The 24,286-nt window shown below is 39.1% G+C and overlaps 1 protein-coding gene across 2 annotated transcripts; it reads left to right on the top strand.

Moving 5' to 3' along the window:
* The first annotated feature begins 2,250 nt into the window (after nucleotides 1–2,250).
* On the top strand, nucleotides 2,251–22,861 carry ZW10 (zw10 kinetochore protein). 2 transcript variants are annotated; one of them, XM_045482852.1, is made up of 8 exons: nucleotides 2,251–2,456; nucleotides 5,868–6,002; nucleotides 10,755–10,856; nucleotides 11,049–11,126; nucleotides 11,280–11,439; nucleotides 13,007–13,159; nucleotides 13,632–13,823; nucleotides 20,188–22,861. In XM_045482852.1, the coding sequence occupies exons 1-8, from the start codon at nucleotides 2,352–2,354 to the stop codon at nucleotides 20,262–20,264; spliced, it is 1,002 nt and encodes a 333-aa protein (XP_045338808.1). In that variant the 5' UTR covers nucleotides 2,251–2,351; the 3' UTR covers nucleotides 20,265–22,861. The 2 variants fall into 2 exon arrangements, with proteins under 2 accessions (XP_045338808.1, XP_045338809.1); XM_045482853.1 differs by lacking the exons at nucleotides 13,632–13,823; nucleotides 20,188–22,861 and having other exon boundaries at nucleotides 11,280–11,455; nucleotides 13,007–13,117.
* The last annotated feature ends 1,425 nt before the right edge of the window (nucleotides 22,862–24,286 follow it).

Here is a 24,286-nt window from a genome sequence, read left to right as displayed (position 1 = left end):
CATTCATGTTATTGATTTCTTTTTACTTATTCAAATATTCATTCATGCCCACATGCACGACTGTGTGTAGCAATCCCACTCCATCCCCTATGTTCTTTCTTCTCCTTCCTCAACCTAACTCTGGGTCTTCCCAGAAAACTTGAGGAACACTGTGCCACTAATCCAGTGGTCTCTCTGCCAGATACAGGTGGAGCCCTGCAGTGGCATTTGTGGGTATGACCCATGGATTAGTTAACTGGAGAAGATCTCAGATGCTCAACCTCAAAGTGGCCCCTCCTTCCATTCTCAGTTCAGATTCCTCCTTACTGTGAAACCTTTCCGGTTCAATTAGAGCCTGAGTGCTCCTCCTCCAACATTTTCTCTGCCCTCTGTACCTTAGCTTCAGGGCCTGTTACTTGTCCATGCCCATTCTAAGGCCTGTACCGAATTTTGTATTTATTTTATATTCTTTTCCTTAAAGGGCCCTCCCCCTCCCAGCAACTGATAAGATTTAGGCCCCACAAAATCTGGATCAATCTCTCATTTACCTTCAAGATAGCAATGATAATATTTCCTGGGATTCTGGATTCCCAGCCTAGTCCATTGTCTGTCATACAGTAGTTGCTCAATAAATACATAATACAAGTTTTCAGGAAGGTCATCTGCAGGTCCTTCTTTCTCACTGGACCTTTCTAGTAACAGCATTTAGAATTCAAAGTGAGGCTGACAGGTCTACTGAACAGAAGCTGATCTGGTTTTCTAGGGAGAGATGCCTTCCCAGTATGTTAGGCTGTCCTTTGTACTTCCTGTCTCAACCCCAGTTTCCTGTCCTTTGCTCATGTCACAGGAAGCCGCACTAGCCTCACTGGGATAGGCGGGTTGTCCTACAGACACTTAAAATTGACAAGGACCTTAATTAATATCAGCATCTACTTGAGGTCAACCCTCACAAGATACCTTTTTAAAAAATTAAACATGACATTTTAACTAAAGCAGTACATGTTTATTACAGAAAGACAGGAAAACATAGAGAAGAGAATAAATCCCGTAAGTCTGCCACTAATATGGTGTATGTTCTTTCCTCTGTATATGTATCTGTATCTACTTATTTTAAAAAACAATCATAGTGTACATAGTATATTGTGAACATCTTTCAGTATGTAACAGTAAATAATGAAATAATTTTTTAAAAATTTTTCATCAAGTTGATTTATTAACCTCTGATAGAAAGTGTTAACAGGTGCCTAGGTGGCTCTGTCCCTTAAGCGTCTGACTTAAGCTCAGGTCATGATCTCATGGTTCATAAGTTTGAGCCCTGCATCGGGCTTCATGCTAACAGCACAGAGGCTGCTTGGGAGTCTCTCTCTCCCTCTCTCTCTCTGCCCCTCCCTCTCTCAAAATAAATACACTTTAAAGAAAAAAAAAGTGTTAAGTATCTTGTTCTAGTCCACACAGTACTAATATTATTTATACTTAGGTAATATAAATAATACAAACAATATAAATACGTAATGTATTATTACATGTAACACATATTTGCTACATGACATAGTATATATGTAATATATGAACAAAGATCTATATGATGTAATATATGTACATAGATTGCATTGTAAACTATGCAACATAAAAAGAGTGCAATTTAGGGGTGCCTGGTGGCTCAGTCAGTTAAGCCTCTAACTTCCGCTCAGGTCATGATCTCATGTTCATGGGTTCGAGCCCCTCGACGGGCTCTGTGTTCAGAGCCTGGAGGCTGCTTCGGATTCTGTCTCCCTCTCTCTCTGGCCCTCCCCCTGTTCACACGCTTTCTGTCAAAAATAAATACATAAAAAATATATATACATATATAGTGCAATTTAGTCAGACTTTTAATTATGAGGTGACGCCACTTCGTTTGCACAACTCCAGAGGGCATTACTCACATAGACTCTGATGGCCGCTGCAGCCCTTGAAAGTGAATATTCAATGAAAAAAGATCAAGATGGGTTCGTCCGGTGTTCCAGCTCGCTAAGTGTCACAGGTAAGCGTTTTGAAGTTGAGAAAGGTTCATTTAGGACTGATTTTTAAGTAAAAACCCTTCATTTCGTCTAGCGAAAAACAGGCGGGAAGAGACAAGCTGTTTGAAAATAGCCAGGGAGGGAAACGCGTCTCCCCTGGTTTGCCAGCTACGGGACACCGTGGAAGTTCCACGCTAGGACAGTCGCGGTGCCTGCTGGGAGTTGTAGTGCGGCCTCGCCTTCCCAGCGGCGGTCTGAGCCTCGCGAGACTCAGTTTCCCGGCAGGCCGCGCGCCAACGCCGCCGGCGGCGGGACTGGGACTGCCGCGCTGGCCACGGGAGAGTGACCCCGTCAGCGTTGGTTCCAGTCGTGGCGATGGCTTCGTTCGTGACGGAGGTTCTGGCACACTCGGGGAGGCTGGAGAAGGAGGATCTGGGCACTCGGATCAGCCGCCTGACCCGGCGGGTGGAGGAGATTAAGGTGAAGGAAGGCCCGGCACCCGGGGACCGACTGAAAAGGAACCCGGCTCTGTTTGTGGAGGGACTTGGAAAGGAATGGGGGGCTGAGGGCAGACAGAGTGGGTGTGAGCAGAGTCAGGTGGGGACGCTGAGTGAGAAGAATGCGAAGTGGGAAGGCTGGAAGTATTTGGATTGAGGAGAGGGCTCGGAGGCGAGCCCGGACAGGGGCTGGGGACTAGGGAGGGGGGGAGGCTTGAAGGGGAGAAGGAGACGGTGGCTGGGGAGTGGGGTTAGGTTGGGGAGGGTTGGGGTGGGGTCGGGGGATTTGGAGGAAGACTGAGGAGACCAGCAGGAGAGGTGGGACTGCAAGCCCCGAGGTGTCTAGGGAGGGAGCTTGTGAGAGAGAAATGCAGGCAGGACCCCCTACGGCGTTTCCTCCACCCACTCCTTTTTGTACGATTTGTTGATGAATAAAATAGCTTTGGGAGAATGGTACCTTTCTCCTCTCTGAAATTTTTATTGTTCAAATCTGTCAACATGTTTATTAAACTCTGTTCTTCACCCCCAAGTGCTTTGAGGCTGTCCTGAGTGTTACAAAACTTGTAAAGAGCACTTTAGTGGACCCTGCTGTCTTGAGATTGATACACACACAAAAAGCACGTAGCCATCCACAGTTTTCACTTGGTATTGCTGTCCTTACCTTGCCAGTATTCACCCACATCTCCGTTGGATTCATTTAAAATTATGTGCACCCGCATGAAGTCTGAATTTAAGGGAGCAAGTTTGGTACCTTATCACAAAGGCACAAGAAGTAGGTCTTCCTAACAACCCTTGATGTTATGAAAATAGTTTCCTGAAATCAGTCAGTATTCAGGTTACTGGCATCTCTTCTTTTACAGGGCTGTAGCGTTTTTCACCACTTTTTATATGGTGGAAAGACTATTAAGCTACCTTAGCACGGCACTCAAGGCTCCTACCGTTCTGGATCTAACTCTCCTTTCACCAGGTTTCCTTTACCAACTTGAATCTTCAGCCAACTGACAATTACTTTCTGTGCTCCAAGCAGACCCAATATTTTTCTTGGTTCCCAATTTTGTTTACGTTGTCATTTCTCCATCTTTGCTTGTAGTATTCTACCCATTTTTTATGTTCCATCTCAAATGCAGTTTTCTGCATGAAAAATATCCCCATTTTGCTCCAGCAGAAGTGACCTCTTTCTCATTTGTGTTTCTGGAGGACATTAACTTTCTTCCTTAATTACATTTTTGTATTCTGGTTACATAAGTGTATAGTATTTTTCCTATTTAAAAATAAGTTATTTGTAAGCAGGCATAATTTACCCTGGTATCTTCCAAAGCATTCAGTGCAAAGTATTCAGTAATTTGTTTATTGATGAAACTCAAATTAAGTTAGACTTCTAAGATCAGGCCTTAAAGTTTTATAAGCAAGAAGATAGAAATTCATAAATTGAAGTATACAGATTGTGAATTTAATTTGTCTATTTGCTTTTCTGTTGGCTGTATGATTAAAATTGCTGGCTATAGTCTGAGCTAATCTAGTTCAATATGAAAACTGGCTCCCCCTTTTCTTTTTTAGCATTTGTACAGCTTTTGGGCACTGGTGGAATTTGGTGATTTTTGTCTTCTTGCATCTAATAATGTTATAGGATCCTTAAGGGTGAGAGAAATGTGATTTTCTTTTCTTTTTTTTTCTTTTTTTTTAATTTAATTTTTTATTTTTAAAAATTTACATCCAAATTAGTTAGCATCTAGTGCAACAATGATTTCAGGAGTAGATTCCTTAGTGCTCCTTACTCATTTAGCCCATCCCCCCTCCCACAACCCGTCCCGTAACCCTCAGTTTGTTCTCCATATTTATGAGTCTCTTCTCTTTTGTTCCTCTCCCTGTTTTTATATTATTTTTGTTTCCCTACCCTTATGTTCATCTGTTTTGTCTCTTAAAATCCTCATATGAGTGAAGTCATATGATTTTTGTGTTTCTCTGACTACTTTCACTTAGCATAATACCCTCCAGTTCCATCCATGTAGTTGCAAATGGCAAAATTTCATTCTTTTTGATTGCTGAGTAATACTCCATTGTATGTATATACCACATCTTCTTTATCCACTCCTCCATCGATGGACATTTGGGCTCTTTCCATACTTTGGCTATTGTGGATAGTGCTGCTATAAACATGGGGGTGCCTGTGTCCCTTCGAAACAGCACACTTGTATCCCTTGGATAAATGCCTAGTAGTGCAATTGCTGGGTCATAAGGTAGTTCTATTTTTAGTTTTTTGAGGAACCTCCATACTGTTTTCCAGAGTGGCTGCACCAGCTTGCATTCCCAGCAACAATGCAAAAGAGATCCTCTTTCTCCACATCCTCGCCAACATCTGTTGTTGCCTGAGTTATTCATGTTAGCCATTCTGACAGGTGTGAGGTGGTATCTCAGTGTGGTTTTGGTTTGTATTTCCCTGATGATGAGTGATGTGGAGCATGTTTTCATGTGCCAGTTGGCCATCTGGATGTCTTCTTTGGAGAAGTGTCTATTCATGTCTTTTGCCCATTTCTTCACTGGATGATTTGTTTTTTGGGTGTTGAGTTTGATAAGTTCTTTATAGATTTTGGATACTAACCCTTTATCTGATATGTTGTTTGCAAATATCTTCTCCCATTCTGTCGGTTGCCTTTTAGTTTTGCTGATTGTTTCCTTCGCTGTACAGAAGCATTTTATTTTGATGAGGTCCCAGTAGTTCATTTTTGCTTTTGTTTCCCTTGCCTCCGGAGATGTGTTGAGTAAGAAGTTGCTGCAGCCAAGATCAAAGAGGTTTTTGCCTGCTTTCTCCTTGAGGGTTTTGATGGCTTCCTATCTTACATTGAGATCTTTCATCCATTCTGAGTTTATTTTTGTGTCTGGTGTAAGAAAGTGGTCCAGGTTCATTCTTCTGCCTGTCACTGTTCAGTTTTCCCAGCACGACTTGCTGAAGAGACCATCTTTATTCCACTGGATATTCTTTCCTGCTTTGTCAAAGATGAGTTGGCCATACGTTTGTGGGTCCATTTCTGGGTTCTCTATTCTGTTCCATTGATCTGAGTGTCTGTTCTTGTGCCAGTACCATACTGTCTTGATGATTACAGCTTTGTAGTATAGCTTGAAGTCTGGGATTGTGATGCCTCCTGCTTTGGTTTTCTTTTTCAAGATCGTTTTCGCTATTTGGGGTCTTTTCTGTTTCCATACAAATTTTAGGATTATTTGTTCTAGCTCTGTGAAGAGAAATGTGTTTTTCAAAGAAACCCATTGGCTGGGAGGAAAAGTGTGGGTAACTGGCAAGAAGGCTCCAACATGGAGGATTCCTTATGGAAGATGAGCTGTATATTTTTAATAGAGTTCTCGACTCATCTCACTGTAATTCTTCTGTCTTATTTTATAGGGTGAGGTGTGCACCATGATCAGCAAGAAGTATAGTGAATTCCTGCCTAGCATGCAAAGTGCACAGGACCTGGTTACCCAAGTGGATAAGCTATCTGAGGACATTGACTTGCTGAAATCTAGGATAGAGAGTGAGGTAAGAATGGTTTGTTATATTGGTTAGGTTTGTAGGCTGGTAGTTCAGCTTCCTGATTCCTAAGACAATTCAATTCTGTGTATAAGTTTTCAAGACCTCTCTTTTCTTATTGGTAAATGGAAGTGGCATTAAATAATTTTAGGGTAACTGCCAATTTTATTTTATTTTTTTTAAAGTTTTTTTTTTTTTTTAACGTTTATTTATTTTTGGGACAGAGAGAGACAGAGCATGAACGGGGGAGGGGCAGAGAGAGAGGGAGACACAGAATCGGAAGCAGGCTCTAGGCTCTGAGCCATCAGCCCAGAGCCTGACGCGGGGCTCGAACTCACGGACCGCGAGATCGTGACCCGGGCTGAGGTCGGACGCTTAACCGACTGAGCCACCCAGGCGCCCCGAACTGCCAATTTTAAAATAGAAATATTGTCCAAAACTATAATTTAAATGATTTTCATAGTAAAAATTTAAAGCTATAATAATAATGTCTTGTATTCGAATAGCACTTTATAAATTAAAAAAATAATCTCAGAATTTTATTGTCTTCAGAATAAAAACAGATAAAGCTTAGAACTGGGTCATTTGGCCTTTTCTCTTGTCTCCTCTTAGTTTAAAATGTTTCTGTCTCGGGGCGCCTGGGTGGCGCAGTCGGTTAAGTGTCCGACTTCAGCCAGGTCACGATCTTGCGGTCCGTGAGTTCGAGCCCCGCGTCAGGCTCTGGGCTGATGGCTCAGAGCCTGGAGCCTGTTTCCGATTCTGTGTCTCCCTCTCTCTCTGCCCCTCCCCCGTTCATACTCTGTCTCTCTCTGTCCCAAAAATAAATAAACGTTGAAAAAAAAAAAATTAAAAAAAAAAAAAAATAAAATGTTTCTGTCTCTTTTTTAATTAAAAAAATTTTTTTTATTTTAGAGAGAGAGTGCACGTACGCGTGGGCCGGAGAGAGGGGCAGAAGGAGAGGGAGAAAGAGAATCCCAAGCAGGCTCCACACTCAGAGTGGAGCCCAACGTGGGGCTCAGTCCCATGACCCACACAGTACAATGACCCTCACTCAGGTCACAATTGTGACCTGAGCTGAAATCAAGAGTCTGATGGTCATCCGACTGAGCTACCCAGGCTGGATTTGCCAATTACAAGCACTGTGCTTCCTGTCATAAAGCCACTCTCTGGATGCAGAGAGAATCCTTGCCCATCTCGTACTGTATCACTGTATAGGGCCAGTGCTTGCTGTGTTTCTTCTGGATGGTCTGGTGGGTTTAGAAATGCTTATCACGTTTGCCGGAGTGCTGCCATCACAAAAAGAAGTCAGCCAGTCTTCAAACAAAAATAGCCACTTTATAATTTTAAAAACATTTTTTCACCTATGTTATTTCACCAGAATTTTTTCCCTGTATTTTACTTTTAGGAAACATAGTCATTTGAGGGAAGGAAAGCTGACCCTAGAGGTTTAATCAGGTGTACTCTTCGAGGCCTTCTACATCTATTGCCAAATTCTTGGGCAGGGCTCATTGATACCCCAAATCAAGTTGGTGAAGCATTTTCAGGGTCCTCAAGGAAAGATACCCAAGTCTTTTCTCTATGTGATAATTACTAAAGAAGGAAAATGAGCAGAAGCATTTTTCAAAAGTTCTGTACAAAATTTCATTCACAAATGGGAAACCTCTGGTTACCTGGAAAATCGATCGCCAGTTCATCGACCATGATGATTAGAGGTTTTAATAAACATAAATCTGTTACTTTACAACTCCATCACAGTTCAAATCATATCTTCAAGGTGTATGTATAATTAGTTGATTGTTTGATCAGCAAGTCAGTGGTGCAGTCTTAGATTGTACTATTAGACATACAGTGTCTGTAACAAGAGGGTCATGGACTGTCTGTACCTTTTGCTGGCCATATTATGGGTGGTGAAATTTATTCATTTCTGGTTGTTATATTTTGAAAGGTGCCTGGTCTGAATGAGAAGGTCCATGCCTAAACATTGTATCATTGGAACAGTGAAAGAAACTAAGGTCATTTAGCCTTAGTAAGATTCAAATTTATGGCTGGAGAAGCGGAATTAGGTTGAACAGGTAGATATTAATAGAGATTTATTTAGCCATTTGGTATATTTATTGAGCCATCTGCTAGGTGTGAAATACTGTGGTAGCTGCTGGACAAGACAATTTTTTATTTCACAATGCGAATCTCATGCTTAATGTAGATGACTAAAGTAGTATGGTACACATTAAGTAGAAATAATTCAGTCAGAGAGGGAAAATACAGCTCAGCTTGGCTTCTTGTAGGAAATAGTATCAGACCAAAACCTGAAGTGCTTGGTAGTTAGACAAAGAGGAAGGAGTGTTTCAGATGGATGTAGGAGATAGCATTGCAGAAGCATAGATGTAATGAGAGATGTTGCTTTTGGAGAGCTGAGGCAATTCCACGTGACTCATGTCTGGAGAGTGTGGTGGAAAGGGACACAAGATGAGACTAGAAAGGTAAGCAGGGACCTTGTATATCAGGTTAAGCGGTATGGAAATTATCTTGATGGCCCTGTGGAAGCCATGCCTCCATGGCTTTTAAGCAGAGTAGTGACATTGGATTTGAATTTTAGAAATCCCATTCTGCTGGCAATTTGAAGAAAGGACTTGAGGAAAACGAAACCGAGAAATGAGAAGGCAGTTAAAGCATAAGGAGCAGTTAAACTACTCAGGGAAGAAAGGACAGTGGCCAGCTCTGAAGTCCGTGGCAGTGAGAATAGAGGAGAGGATGAGGATGAATCCTAGTGACGTGTAACAGGTAGGATCTTTGGGACATTAGGTGGGGAGTGAAAGATGGAGGGGTCAAGGATAGTGAAAAACCAGGTCATTGATGTGCCATTCACTGCAGTAGAGGGTCTAGAGAAGGAATGGGTTTTTGTGGGGAGCCTTTGGGATATCCCAGCAGAGCTGCACAGTTGGAGTGTATTAAAACAAAGGCTAGACTTCGAAAAGAAACGAAAAGAGAGAGACAGACAGACCTTGAAATGCAATTGCTCAAATGGCTCTTTAATTGCAGTAGTTTAGGCTAGCAGGCTGATCCTATACAGTCAAGAACTTTGAGGAGGTCTCAGATTTTAATCTACACACAAGTTAGCTAGTTAGCCTGCCACGATTTCATGGATGCTGTTAGAAGACATGAGACTCCTTGGATGGCAGATGGATAGTGTATTACTCAGAGCAGTGGGCCGGTTGAGCATTTTGTTCAGAGGTTAAGAGCAAAGAGAGGGCACGGAGGAGGCACATGTGTTTTCCTGACTCAGACTTGGAAATGGTGCACATCACTTCTGCTTCGATTTCAGTAGTGAGATCTTAGACACATGGTCACACTCCACTGAGAGAAGCTAGAACGTATAGTCTCATTGGGTAGCCACGTGCTCCTACTGTGAGAGAATGGGAAAATGGATTTGCATGTCACCCGTCCATATACATGTTTCAAGGTTAGGAAAATGATATGGACTTGAGATAGTAGTCCTTAGAAATTGAAGCCATGGGAATGGATGAGATTGCCCAGAGAGAGTGTATAGAACACGGTTTCTCAACCTCAGCCCAGTTGATATTTGGAGTTGGATAGTTGTTTGTTGTGGTGGGCTATCCTGTGCATTGTGGGGTATTTAGCAGTATCCCCTGCCTCTACTCACTAGATGCCAGTAGAATTCCTTCATTTGTTACGACCCAAAATGTCTCCAGATATTGTCAAATGTCCTCGAATGGGAGTGGGGCAAAAAAAATAAAAATAAAAAAAAAAATTATTTTTTGAGAACCACTGGTTCAGAGTAGGAAGAGGGCCAGGGAGAAAGGAATATCAATATGTGTGAAGTAGTCAGAGGGCAAATGAAGTGACCCAAAGAAAATGAATGGCCAGAGAACTAGGAGGAAAGTCAGTGGAGAATAATTTCAGGGAATTAAGAGAAAGGAGTTAACTGTACTGATAGATAGTTAAACACTGATGACGTATGCTTTGGATTTAGCCACAAGGAGTTGATTGGTGTTTTGGACACTATTTTGCAATAGTTTTGATGGAAACCAGATCTCAGCGAGTTACAGAATGAACGATAGGTGAGAAACTAGACTGTGAGTATGGCTCACTTTTGAAAGAAGGTTGGTTTTATGAGAGGGAGGAGACAAATAAGGTAGCTACTGAGAAATATACGTGGTTGCTGAGGTAGAGGAAATTTTTTCTCAAAGAGGGGGGAAATTTCAGCATGTTTAAACCTGAAGGAAGGAGCCTTGCTCTAGTGGGTATTCAATCAGTGTATATTTTATAAATGAAGAATGAATTAGGAAGAGGTAAAGGTACAGAAGAGAGGAAATAATTAATAGTGCAAAGTCCCTGAAAAGGCAGGACAGGATGGGAGGTGGATTCTGATTTAACATAAAGTCCTTCTAATAGAGCTATCAGCTGTGGAATGAGTTGTCACTTGGCAACGGGGATACCGCTCTAGTCATCCAGGTAGATGAGCTCTCTGATGAAAAATACTGCTTAACTGAAGGATAGATCGTGACCTGAGCATATTATGTTGCCGGGAATAGGTATTGCTGCAGAGGGTAATGGTTTGGACTAAGTGGATGCTTAAGATCTCTTCCTCATACATTCTGTGTTTTTTTTATTCCGCTCTTAACCAGCATTTAAATTTCAACGTGAATTATGTTTGCCTACGAAAGCTTATGAATTAGCTACAAACGTCTTGTTTCTTAGATACCGTATAGCCTGAAAGTACTTTTCTTTGATGTGGATTAGGTCCGCCGGGATCTTCATGTGTCAACTGCTGAATTTACAGATTTGAAGCAACAGTTGGAAAGAGACTCGGTAGTTCTGAATTTGCTTAAACAGCTGCAAGAGGTCAGTAAAACTCAACTCAAACTTCAGTGTTTCAGGGGCGAGAAAATTATTTGTTTTCAGTTGGTCTCATTTTTAAATGTGTATCCCCTGGTTCTAAGGTTTTTTTTTCATATTTTAAAAACAAAAGCAGACAGACTTGAAATAATAGGATGTATAAAATGAAATACCTAATAACCATGCTTATCTTTTCAGTTTTCTTCTGCTATTGAAGAATATAACTGCGCATTAACAGAGAAGAAGTATGTTACTGCTGCTCGGTGTCTGGAAGAGGTATTAAACTCTTTCTCCACAGTATAAGCAATTAGTACTCTTCTTGTTTTCAGTAAATTTTGTGTTCTGTGTGTTGCTTATCATTATACAAATAGATTCTAATTGCCCTGAGTCCAGATGGAATGTCTAACGATGATTCCATTTCACTGCCAGGCACAGAAATGCTTGAAGTTACTAAAATCCAGAAAATGCTTTGATTTAAAAATGTTGAAATCTCTCAGCATGGAGCTCACAGTACAGAAACAGAACATACTCTATCACCTTGGAGAAGAGTGGCAGAAGCTGATTGTATGGAAGTTCCCGCCATCAAAAGGTGCTGCTGACCTCAGGTGGACTGCTTTGCTTAATCTGCCTGAACCAGTTTGGCCTCTGAATATATTCTAAATATTTTATTTTGGTGGATGAGGAGGTTTCATTGATCATTATTCGAGTCTGCACTGAATTCTCATATCAAGCAGAATGCTGGTTAGGACTCACTCCTCTGGATTCCTGAAGTGTCCTCATTTTACTTCCCTTACATCCTTCTCTCTGTCCCCATCATGAGGAAGGAGCACAGAAGAGGAGGATGATTGGGTGGGTGGGATTCACGTGATGATGGTGTGGTAGAGGAGGTCCCAGCGGTTTAAAACCACACCGAGTTTCCACTGCATTGTAGGTACACCCATTCCCAGCAGCCCTACTCCCAACAGTTTACCTTGACTAGAAGGCTTTGAAAGGCTGTTCTACCATTTTCTCTCTTGGTAAGGAAAGAAGACAGAGGGTCAGTGGGACAGGGGTCTGGCTTAATTTTTTTCAGTCCTTGGGGAAAAAATAGTGGCAAAATCATGAGATAGGGGATGCTTTATAAGATGAAGAAATAGGATTACTTGGCCCTGGCTTTGACTTATGTTGTTTGGCTCTCAGTCTCTCTGCTCACTTGTAGGTGTGAGCCTTCTTGGAAGTCTTGTTTACACAAAGTAAAACCTCGGAGAGTAGATGTAAGCGACATGCCATTCATTACCCCTAGTATGTTTTTCTAGTATTGAATCTTGAAAATTTCAGTTTGTTTCAGGGGAAAGGTCACAGTCTCTCCCATCCCCTGGCTCATGTCCACGTGGGGCCTCCAAATTCACTGTATATGTATGTGTGTACATAGACATACACACAAACATACACCTATGTATTTTATACAAACAAAATATTTCATATTTTGAAGGAAGTAATCTAGAAAATTTTGGATTCTATTTCCGAGCAGAATGTAAAATTAAGAGAAGATAGCAGGCGTGTTAATACTTTGTTATAATACAACCTTCTTGTTAAACTTGTTAGGCTGTTCTCTGTACTCGGTAAGAAAGAACATTAAAGAAGATATCTTGAGACCAGGACCTCACTTTTCATTCCTTACCTTCACTCCATTCATATTTAATAAGCATTTATTAGGCACATCATGTTGCTTTTGCACTTAGTTTGATTCTTTGAATATCCCAAAAACAGTCATTTTCTGTTTTAAAGTGATGCCAAGGACATGTATGTCATAATTAAAATTTGGTCACAGGGGCGCCTGGGTGGCTCAGTCGGTTAAGCGTCCAAAGTCGGCTCAGGTCATGATCTCACGGTTCATGAGTTCCAGCCCCACATCAGGTTCTTTGCTGACAGCATGGAGCCTGGAGCCTGCTTTGGATTCTGTGTCCCCTCTCTCTCTGCCCCTCCCCTGCTCATGCTCTGTCTCTCTCTCTCTCAAAAATAAACATTAAAAAAATTAAATAAAATTTGGTTACATTAGAAATGTATTATAATAAAACCACATATTGAGGAATCTCAGTAGTGAATGAGCTCTGAGGAACAGAAGTGGGAATGTATTGTATTGCTGAGATAGCTGATGTTTTTCCCCTTTCTCTTAGATACCAGCAACTTGGAATCTTGCCTACAAACAGAACTTCATTTATGCATTGAACAATCTCAGAAAGAAGAGAAGACTCCTGGGCCACCAATCAGTTCAGTGCTCTTGGCATTTTCTATTCTTGGGGAGCTACAAATGAAGCTTAAATCATTTGGTAAAACATACTACTTTGTTTCATTTACATGAAATCTTAGAAGGTTCAGTGTTTAAGGAATAGCAAAGAAGTCTAGAGAAGAAGTCTAGAGAAGCCTGTTCTCTGGATAATATTGATGATAGATGTAGGGTTTGGCCTCATGATTTATCAAATGGAATTCTCATAAATATAACCCTTTTTATTAAGGGGTTGGATCCTTTCTTGTCTTTCCTTTTTTCCTTGTTTTAAACTGGCTACTGCTATTTATTTTAGTGGACTGTTTTGAATAATTTAAATAAAGACCTGTAGACAGTCTGGGAAACTTCAGTGGTAAAACCTGCCATGCATAATGAGTGGTGTGTGATGTCACATTATATGTATTTTTAATGTTAGGTTCAAAGATTTTTTTTTTTTTTTTTTGGGTGGTGTGGCATGCTTGCTTTTTAAAAGTTTCTTCCAGTGGTTTCTGATGAACGTTCATAAAATTTTTCAGGTCAGATGCTGCTGAAGTATATCCTTAGGCCTCTGGCATCTTGCCCATCTCTTTATGCTGTGGTAGAAAGCCAGCCTAACATCATTAGTATTCGTTTTGAATCTGTGATGACTGACTTGGAACATCCATCACCTTCTGAAGTTTTTGCAAAGATCAGACTAGTACTGGAAGTGCTCCAGAAACACCTTCTAGGTATGTGTCCCCAAGGTACTGCTCTCATATTTTTACTTTTGGGAAAAAGTCAATATTATTTTTAAAAGTAAATAGTATTTTAAGGTAGATAAACATGCCCCCAAGTTGAATGTATAGAGGATTGGAGGTGAGTAAATTATGCCATAGGAGTAAAGTCATTACCTTCTTGTTTCCTGCTCTGCTTTACAATCATTTTCCTCCCATATGGAAAGTAGGGTCACCAAGGGTACTCCAGATTCTGTACTTGTAATAGTTACTTAAATTCTGGGATATGCTTCTCTCACTAGACTTGTAGCATCACATATTGGGGACTCTTGCTTTAATTATGGGCGAAGCAGAGATGAACCAAGTACTGCTTTACATATTTCATTGAGAAGATCCCATTCATCTGGTAGAAACAAACTAGATTTAAGAAATAAAGTACATTCCATCTCAACCAGTTGGGTAGATCTTTATATATTCACGATCGAGATAGCCATTTTCTGTATTGCTCTGAATAATTATTTTTAGTTGTAATACTGTGAAAAATAACATGTTCTTCTGGTGTATTAATACTGTTGCTTTTTAGTTATTTGACTTCTTTATGCTGTTTTCAGTTGTCTGGCTTAATAGTCAAATCAAACAATCTTGATGTGGACAAAATAAAAAAAAATGCTGGTGTTGTTTGAATGCCTTCCTGGCAGTCCTTTAGTTTATTAATGTAAAATAATTTCTGTGTAAAGCAAGGAAGGAATTGGTTCTAGTTTTAATAGTAGCAGAGAAGAAGAAAAGTCTTAAGACTTGTATAAACTGCAGAAATCCAAGGTAGTTCTTTTGTTCCTTCACTTAGGGAGATAATACATAGCAATAAACAAAGTTGTAAACTAAGTATCGAAGGATTGGGAAGAACCAGAGATCTCTGATGCTTGAGTCTCCTCTCTCACACTGCCATCCATGGATCACATAGCCAGTCTGAGCACTGGTAGTGAGAGCGAGGTCACTTCCTCTTGATGCATTCTGTTCTGTCTCTGGGCAACTCTTGAGTTTTATGGAGTTTTTGTTTGTTTTTTAAAAATCATATGTTCTATGTCTATGGTAAATACTACTGGCAAAGCCTCCATTTTGCAGATTAAATCTTGAAGGTAGTCGTTTAAAAAATTTGTTCAAAATACATTGCTCTGTAATGTCTGCTTCATGGATACCATTTCTACTGTGCGGAATTACATATAACATGTCTAACTCCTGTTACACATGATGGACTTCTAAGTTCTTTACAGTAGCTGTTATTTCCCCTGTATCTTACCACCAATATAAACATCCTTAGGTTTTTTGAATCACATAGTTTTAAGTTCCTATTTTCATTGCTCTTCTGTGAATGTATTCCATTTCTTCTATAGTCTTATTCAAAGTATGGTATTCAAAACAGAACAAAGTATTATAGGTATAGTGTGAAACACTTCAGAGTAGTTTGCCAGTACTCATGCTCTCATTCTCAGTTCCATGCTTCTATGAAGATAGCCTTTTTGTTTCTTAATTTTTAAGAAATTAATTTTATTTAAATTCTAGTGAGCATACAGTGCAATATTAGTTTCAGGAGTAGAATTCACTGATTCATCCCTTACATATAACACCCAGTGCTCATCACAAGTGTCCTCCTTAGTACCCATCACCCATCTAGCCCATCCCCCACCCGACTCCATCCATCAGCCCTCAGATTGTTCTCTATTTTTACTAGTCTCTTATGGTTTGTTTTCCCTCTCTTCCCACCCCCTACCATATGTTCATCTGTTTTGTTTCTTAAATTCCACATATGAGTGAAATCATATGATGCTTATCTTTCTCTGACTAACTTATTTCACTTAGCATAATACACTCTAGCTCCATCCACATTGTTGCAGATGGCAAGATTTCATTCTTTTTGAATATTCTGAGTAATATTCCATTGTGTATGTGTATGTGTGTGCACATATTCCATTGTGTGTGTATGTATATATATATACATGTATACATATACATATATGTATACACATACATGTGTATGTATGTATATACACATACATACATACATACATACATACATATATACACATACATACACACACACCACATCTTCTTTATTTATCAATGGGTGGAAATCTGGGCTCTCTCCATAGTTTGACTGTTGCTGATAATGCTCCTATAAACATCAGGGTGTAGGTATCCCTTCAAATCTGTATTTTTGTATCCTTTGGATAAATACCCAGCAGTGCAATTGCTGGATCTTAGGGTAGTTCTATTTTTAACTTTTTGAGGAACCTCCATACTGTTTTCCAGGGTGGCAACACCAGTTTGCATTCCCACCAACAGTGCAAGAGGGTTCCCCTTTCAATGCATCCTTGCCAACCTCTTTGTTTCCTGAGTTATTAACTTTAGCCATTCTGACAGATGGGAGGTGGTACCTCATCATGGTTTTGGTTTGTATTTCCCTGATGATGAGTGATGTTGAGCATCTTTTCATGTGTCTGTTAGCCATCTGGATGTCTTCTTTGGAGAAGTATCCATTCATGTCTTCTGCCCCTTTTTTCACTGGATTATTCGTTTTTTGGGTGTTGAGTTTGATAAGTTCCTTATAGATTTTAGATACTAACCCTTTATCTGATATGTCATTTGCAAATATCTTCTCCCATTCCATCGGTTGCCTTTTAGTTTTGTTGATTGTTTTCTTTGCTGTGCAGAAGCTTTTTATTTTGATGAGGTCCCAGTAGTTCATTTTTGCTTTTGTTTTCCTTGCCTCTGGTGACGTGTCTAGTAAGAAGTTGCTCAGCTGATTTCAGAGAGTTGTTGCTTGTTTTCTTCTCTAGGATTTCAGTGGCTTCCTATCTTGTATTTAGGTCTTTTCATCCATTTTGAGTTGATTTTTGTGTATGCTGTAAGAAAGTGGTCCAGGTACATTCTTCTGCATGTTGCTGTCCAGTTTTCCCAGCACCATTTGCTGAAGAGACTGTCTTTTTTCCATTGGATATTCTTTTCCTGCTTTGTCAAAGATTAGTTGGCTATACTTTTGTGGGTCTGTTTCTGGGGTTCTCTGTTCTGTTCCATTTATCAAAAAGAAAAAGGACCCAAATAAATAAAGTCATGAATGAAAGAGGACAGGTCACAGTCAACACCACAGAAACACAAACCATAATAAGAGGATATTATGAGTAATTATGTGCCAACAAATCAGGCAATCCAGAAGAAATGGATAAATTCCTAGAAATATATAAATTACCAAAACTGAAACAGGAAGAAATAGAAAATTTGAACAGACCCATAACCAGTAAAGAAATTGAATCAGTACAAACAAGAATCCAGGGCCAGATGGCTTCCCAGGGGGGATTCTGCCAAACATTTAAAGAAGAGTTAATATCTGGGGTACCTGGGTGGCTCAGTCGGTGGGGCGGCCGACTTCAGCTCAGGTCATGATCTCTCGGTCCGTGAGTTCGTGCCCCGCGTCGGGCTCTGTGCTGACAGCTCAGAGCCTGGAGCCTGTTTCAGATTCTGTGTCTCCCTCTCTCTGACCCTCCCCTGTTCATGCTGTCTCTCCCTGTCTCAAAAATAAATAAAAACGTTAAAAAAAAAAATTTAAGGAGAGTTAATACCTATTCTTTTGAAGCTGTTCCAAAAAATAGAAATGGAAGGAAAACTTCCAAACTCATTTTGTGAGGCCAGCATTACCTTCAAAACCAAAGACCCCACTAAAAAGGAGAATTACAGACCAATTTCCCTGACCAACATGGATGCAAAAATTCTCAACAAGATACTAGCAGATCAAATCCAACAATACCTTAAAAGAATTATTCACCATGATCAAGTGGGATTTATTTCAGGGCTATAGGGATGGCTCAATATCCTCAAATCAATCAGTGTGATACATCACATTAATAAAAGAAAAAAGGGGCGCCTGGGTGGCTCAGTCGGTTAAGCGACCGACTTCGGCTCAGGTCATGATCTCGCAGTTTGTGAGTTTGAGCCCTGCGTCGGCCTCTGTGCTAACAGCTCAGAGCCTGAAGCCTGCTTTGGATTCTGTGTCTCCCTCTCTCTCTGCCCCTTCCCCACTCATGCTGTGTCTCTCTCTGTCTCTCAAAAATGAATAAATGTTAAAAAAATATTTAAGTAAATAAAAAAAAGGATAAGAACTACATGATCCTCTTAATAGAAGCAGAAATAATTTTAAATATATGAAACTATTTGTGTATATATTACCATATATTTGTGTATAAGGTTATTATAAAGTTACTTATAATACTGAAATACTGGAAAGTAATGAAATCTTGAAGAATAGGGAAATTACAAAGTAAATTATATAGCTATGTAGTAGATCACTTTGCATAATTATGGTATGGTTTATTGTATTGAATTTTTTTAAAGTAATGATTGGTTTTAAAACTAATTGCTTCTAAAAAGCTAACAACAAGCATTCTATTAAAGGATTAAAAACTTTATTTCCACTAAAATCAGTTGTAAGTCAGGAATGCACGTTATCATTAATATTCTTTGGTATTGTTTTAGGGGTTGTAGCTAATCAAAGAAGAGAATAAAATAAGTATGTATATTAGAAGAAATTATCTTTACATATAAATGATATAATCTCATACCTAGGAAACCAAAAGACTACTAAAACTTTAATAATTAATATGAAACTTAATAGTTGTATAGATACTAGTATGAAGGTATAAAATTGATAATTTCTCTCTGTACTAGTAATAATCACTTGTAAATTAAATATAAAGAAATTTATAATGCTAAAAAAATCTGTAATATTTTTAAAGTTAAGCTTAATAAGAAAGGAGAGGACATATGTGAAGAGAACCATAAAATTTTCGAGGATATAAGACCTGAATAAAAGGGAGGCTATTTTGGATTAGAAGATAGCCTCATAAAATTGTCAGTTCATTCCAAATAATGTATAAATTTAATAAATTTCCAGTCAAATACCCATTATATGTTTTCAAACTCAACCAACTCTAAAGCTTACATCAAAAATAGATTTAGGGGCGCCTGGGTAGCGCAGTCGATTAAGCGGCCGACTTCAGCTCAGGTCAAGATCTCATGGTTTGAGTTCGAGCCCCACGTTGGGCTCTGTGCTAACAGCTCAAAGCCTGGAACCTGCTTCAGATTCTGTGTCTCCCCCTCTCTCTCTGCCCTTCCCCTGCTCATGCTCTCTCTCTTTCTCTCTTTCTCTTTCTCAAAAATAAATAAACATTAAAAAAAATTAAAAAATAAATAGATTTGGGGGCGCCTGGGTGACTCAGTCGGTTAAGCATCTGACTTTGGCTCAGGTCACCGTCTCATGGTTTTGTGAGTTTGAGCCCCACATCAAGGTACTCTCCTGTCAGCATGGAGCCTGCTTCGGATCCTCTGTCTCTCTCTCTCTGTATCTCCCCTGCTTGTGCACACTCTTTCTGTCTGTCTGTCTCTCTCTCAAAAAGAAATAAACATTAAAAAAAAATAGTTTGGAGGATTGCCAATAAAGATTTAAAAAACATTAGTGGGAGAATTTTAAAATTAAAACTGTGTTCTTGGTACAAGGAAATCAGTGGAATAAAAAAGAGTCCAGAAGTAGAGCCAAGAATAAATGAGAACTTGCTGTTTGATCAAAGTCACGTTTCAGTTTTGTGGGACTATAGATAGTTCATTTAATAATGGTGCTAGCAAAATTGGCTATCTGTGCAGTAAAACAAAGTTAGATTCCTGCTTCATACTCCACACAGATGTAAATTCCAGATGAATTAAAGCCCTTTATGAAAAAAAACCAAAACCAATAAAAACGTTGGAAGAAAATTTAGGAGATGTGAATAGTCTGAGGACGCTCAGAATGCATAAAGGAAAGGATGGACGAATTTGACTACATACAAATGTTAAGTTCTGTGTGGTAAACAATACCATAAACAAAGTCAAAAGACAGTAGTGGGTTGGGGGAAAGTCCTTGCAATAGGTTTGGCAGACAAGGTGTTAGTATAAGGACTTTTTTCCAGAGAAAAAGAAAACATAATAATAGAAAAATAGGCAAAAAATATGAATAGGCAATTCATGGAAGAAAAGGTGCAATTTGATAATAAACATAAAAAAATGTGTTGCTTAATCTCCCTAGTGGGGGGACGGAAATCACACCACCAAGGTAGAACTTTCATCCGTAGGGCTGACATTAAAAGGTCTGTGTAAAACACTTCTGACAAGAAAGTGGAAAAGTAGTCTCCTTCATTGCTTTTTGGAGTACTTTGTAAAATATTACGAAGCTCTGTTATAGTATACGTATAGTAAAATCCAAAAAATGCATCCCCTGTATTTCAATTTTTAATTCTTTATGGAAGTGATATCAATCGGTTATATCTTTGTGTGTGTGAGTAGTATTATATACTTGCAGACTGGACTGTGCACCCATCGTTTGAGGAATGGTTGAGCCATACTATGGTGCATTATGTAGCCATGAAAAAGAAATGAAGGAGACCTAGATATGTTGACTTGAGATGGCCATGGTCTACTTTGAAGTCATAAAAAAGTTAAGTGTAAAATCTATGGCATGAGTCCTTTTTTGTTGTTGTTGGCATGAACCCAATTTATAAAAAAGAAAGCAGTCCCTTATATGAGGATTGTGTTAGTTTGCTAACACAATGCCACAGGCTGTGTGGCTTGAACAACAGAAATTAATTTTCTTCCACTTTTGGAGGCCAGAAGTTCCAAGATCAAGGTATTAGCAGATTTGGTTTCTCCTGAGCCCTGTGTCCCTACCTTGCAGACAGCCTCTTACCGGTCTGTCCTGTGTAAGTGTGCATCCTGGTGTTTCTTCTCTTCTTATAAGGCCACTAGTCATACTGGATGAGGACCCCTCCCTTATGACCTCATTTAACCTTAATTACCTCTTTAAGGCCAGACCCTATCTCCAAATCCAGTCACATTGGGGGTTAAGGCTTCAACATATGAATTATCAGCGGGGAGAGTATACAGTTCTGTACAATTCAGTCCATTTCAAGTATGTGTGTGCATTTGGCAATTCAGATGTGTGTGTGTGTGTGTGTGTGTGTGTGTGTGTGTGTGTATGTTTGATTCATATATATGTGTGTGTATTTGGCAACTCATATATAAATATATGTAGTATGAATGTAAGGGAGGAAGAAGACAAACCAAACTTAACGTTGGTCACTTGGGCGTGGAGAGAGAAGCTTGTGGATATGGAGAGGGAAGATTTGGCTTTTTCTTTATAAACCTTGGTGGTTTGGGGCTTGTCATAATAAGCAAGTTTTGCTTTTGCCGTGATGATTTTCTAGAAAATGTCAACTACAGATTTCTACCAAGGAGCAGAAACTCTGAACATACAAATAACTCTAGAAGAAATTTGAAAGATTGTTAAAGACTTGCCACTAAAAAGGCTACCATCAGGCACAGAAAGTTTATGGCTAAAAATTCTGTGGATTCTTCAAATTATAGATAATGCCTGTGTTAATCAAGCCCTTTTGGTCAATAGAAAAAGTTGATTATGTCCTACTTAATTTTTTAAAAGCCAGCATAAACGTAATATGAAAATGTACATTTTGTGATAGTTTACACATAGAGAAAACACTATAAAATGATTTTACTTTTGGCTTATAAATGTAAACATTTACAAAATATAGTAAGTTAAAGCCAACAGTACTGTTAAAAAGGACACATTGTTTATTCTAGGAGTGCAAAGGTAGTTTAGCATAAGAAACATATCAACCAGTTTATTATATCAGCATATTAAAAGGGATTATATCATTAGATATGGCAAACATTATGACAAAATTCAGTACCCTTTCCTAATAAAAAACTAAGTAAAATAAGAATAGAGTACTTTTTAATAGTGTGGTGAAATATTTATGATATTTGCTGAAAATGTCTCTTGTCTGTTTTATTATCTTCAAAAAAAAGCAGGTTCGTTTGTTTTGCTTTGTGTTAGTGAATTGCAGTTACCATTTATTGTGAAATTTATGACGTATTTTCTCCAGTCCCTCTTTGTTTTCCCTTTACTGTTCCAATGATTCTATTGGCTTTTGCATCTTCACTTAATCCTGCATCGGTAGTATACCTTGTCCATAGTTATCTCCTTTAAACTTAGAGAAATAATTATGTCATAATTAAAATAGTTATTTTGACTTAATTGCCTTTTACAATTTATATAGGTATCATTGCAACTTGTGCTGTATGCATAAATATTCAGATAAACATTACGGTGTTACATTGGTGCATAGTCAACAAATAATTGGAATGGAATGAATCTGTTTACACCAAGTGGATTGGTCATGTGTGTGTGCAGTGCTGGAGGGGATACGTGTGCCCGCCACAGACACAGCAAGTGTGACAATAGCTGACGCGGCGCAATGGTTAAAGTGAAATGAAGTCTTAGCCAAACAACGAAGTTGTGTTTAATAGAAAACTACACTTTTTTTTTTAACTTTAAAATTTTTGTTCAAACAATGTTCAGAGGTCCCATGTCCCCTTCCACCATCTTCCCCGGTGTTGACATCTTGTATACCTGTAGTACAATATCAAAACCAGCAAATTGACTGTGGTCCGATTCACAGAGCTGATTCACATTTCACCGGTTTTACCTGCAGTCATTTGTATGTGTGGATAGTTCTGTGCAGTCTTATCACGTGTGGATCCACGTAGCCACCCCCACAATCAAGATACGGCACTTTGCTCTTGCCACAGGCTGCTCTGGGCGACCCCTTTATAATGACACACCCTCGCTTCCATTTTTAAGCTGAAATTGAAGTCAATTAAAAAAAAAATTAGTTCCTCAGTCACACCACCATTCAAGTGCTCAGCAGCAAAGTGTGGCTGGTGGCTATCATATTGGGCAGTACAGGCCTAGGCTTTAGACATTGTAAGGTTCTCAAGGCTCTAAGATAATATGCTCACTTTCTTTTAAGGTTCTTATCCCCTAAGGTCTTCCTTGGTGAATCAGAACCAGGTTAAAAATAGCTGGTCTCTTTTCTGGTTCCTCTTCTCTCTACATTGGTCCCTGATTCTTCACTATTATTTAATTAATTAATAGTTTATTTTAAATATAACCCCATTAAAACCCCCACGATACACTTCAGAGAGGTATTGAGGTATTCTGTTTGCTAGGCTAGATAGTACGCTGTAATGTAAGGCATTTGCTGATATTTTACTTAGGACAAACACACAGATCCTAGGCAGAGATGACAGAGGATGTTTATTCATTATTAAAGGTCTGGGATTTTATTCTAAATGAGTTTAGAATTCTAAACTATCAAGTTTCAACTTGATACGCAGAACTTCTGAGTGCTTGTCATGTAATCAGATCAGTAGATTAGCAGTAGATGGTTACCGTATAATGTAGATGGCTGAATACTTTACTGTTGTGGAGTACAGGCAGTAATACAGTGCAGACTGTCCAGTTGAGCAATGAAAGTAAAGTAATAATTGTATGCCATGCTGTGTCCCACGTAGGCAGTTGAGATGGCTGTAGGAGTATCTGTGCTGTTTTCTTCCCCCTCATCCTAAAATGAAAGAATTCTAGAAAACGAGGGAACTTGAGAATAATCTGGACTGTGAGTGGCTTCTTGTTTAAAACTTTTTCTTATGATGCAGATTTACCTCTTGACACTGATCTAGAAAATGAAAAACCATCTGAGATCATATTGGCTGAGCTGCTCGGTGACATGATCTGGGAAGACTTGTCTGAGTGCCTCATTAAAAACTGTTTGGTTTATTCTATCCCAACTAATAGCAGCAAGTTACAGCAGTACGAAGAGGTAAGTACAGAGACGTCACACAAGGTTTTCAGAGACTGTAGGTGCCTGTCGGTGTCTTTTGTAATTCCTTAGAGACTTTTTGCTCTTCAGAGACATCTTTAAGGAAATTATAATAGGAGGTGGAAGCAGCTTTTCCTGTTACTTCATTTCTCTCCGGGCTTTCTACCTTTCGACTGGGAAGTAGGTTTTCTTTTTAGGTATATTTTCTTTAGTGAGATACTTTTGAAAAACAATTGTTCTTTTATACTTGTATTAGCTCTAGTAGCTCTTATGCGACACTGTACCTTTTTGCTTCTTTTTAGTGTTTCCATGAACACTAAGATAAGCGTATTTGTTTTAGAGATCTTTGCTCTTTTACTAAGTAGAGTAAGAAATTTATATTGAAGGTACTATTCTTAGTGAATTTAAGGCTGGAAAAATATATAATATATGTATACCTGCTAAGTGCTGGTCTGCTCTAAAACTTAACTGACCAGCCTGTCCTTGTTACTTTTTGTACATTGGATTTGAAATTTTAATATTGGAATGGAATATGTGTATATAATTCTTTTTTCCCCCATGTCTCTCTTTCTCAGATCATACAGTCCACTGAAGAATTTGAAAATGCCCTAAAGGAGATGAGGTTTTTAAAAGGAGATACTACTGATTTGCTGAAATATGCCCGTAACATCAATTCTCATTTTGCTAACAAGAAATGTCAGGATGTGATCGTGGCAGCTAGAA

The sequence above is a fragment of the Leopardus geoffroyi genome, chromosome D1 (assembly GCF_018350155.1).
Source record: "Leopardus geoffroyi isolate Oge1 chromosome D1, O.geoffroyi_Oge1_pat1.0, whole genome shotgun sequence".
In the NCBI taxonomy this organism is placed as follows: Eukaryota; Metazoa; Chordata; class Mammalia; order Carnivora; family Felidae; genus Leopardus; species Leopardus geoffroyi.
Note: the sequence above shows the minus strand (reverse complement) of the source record. Positions and strands in the feature narration are given on the sequence as shown.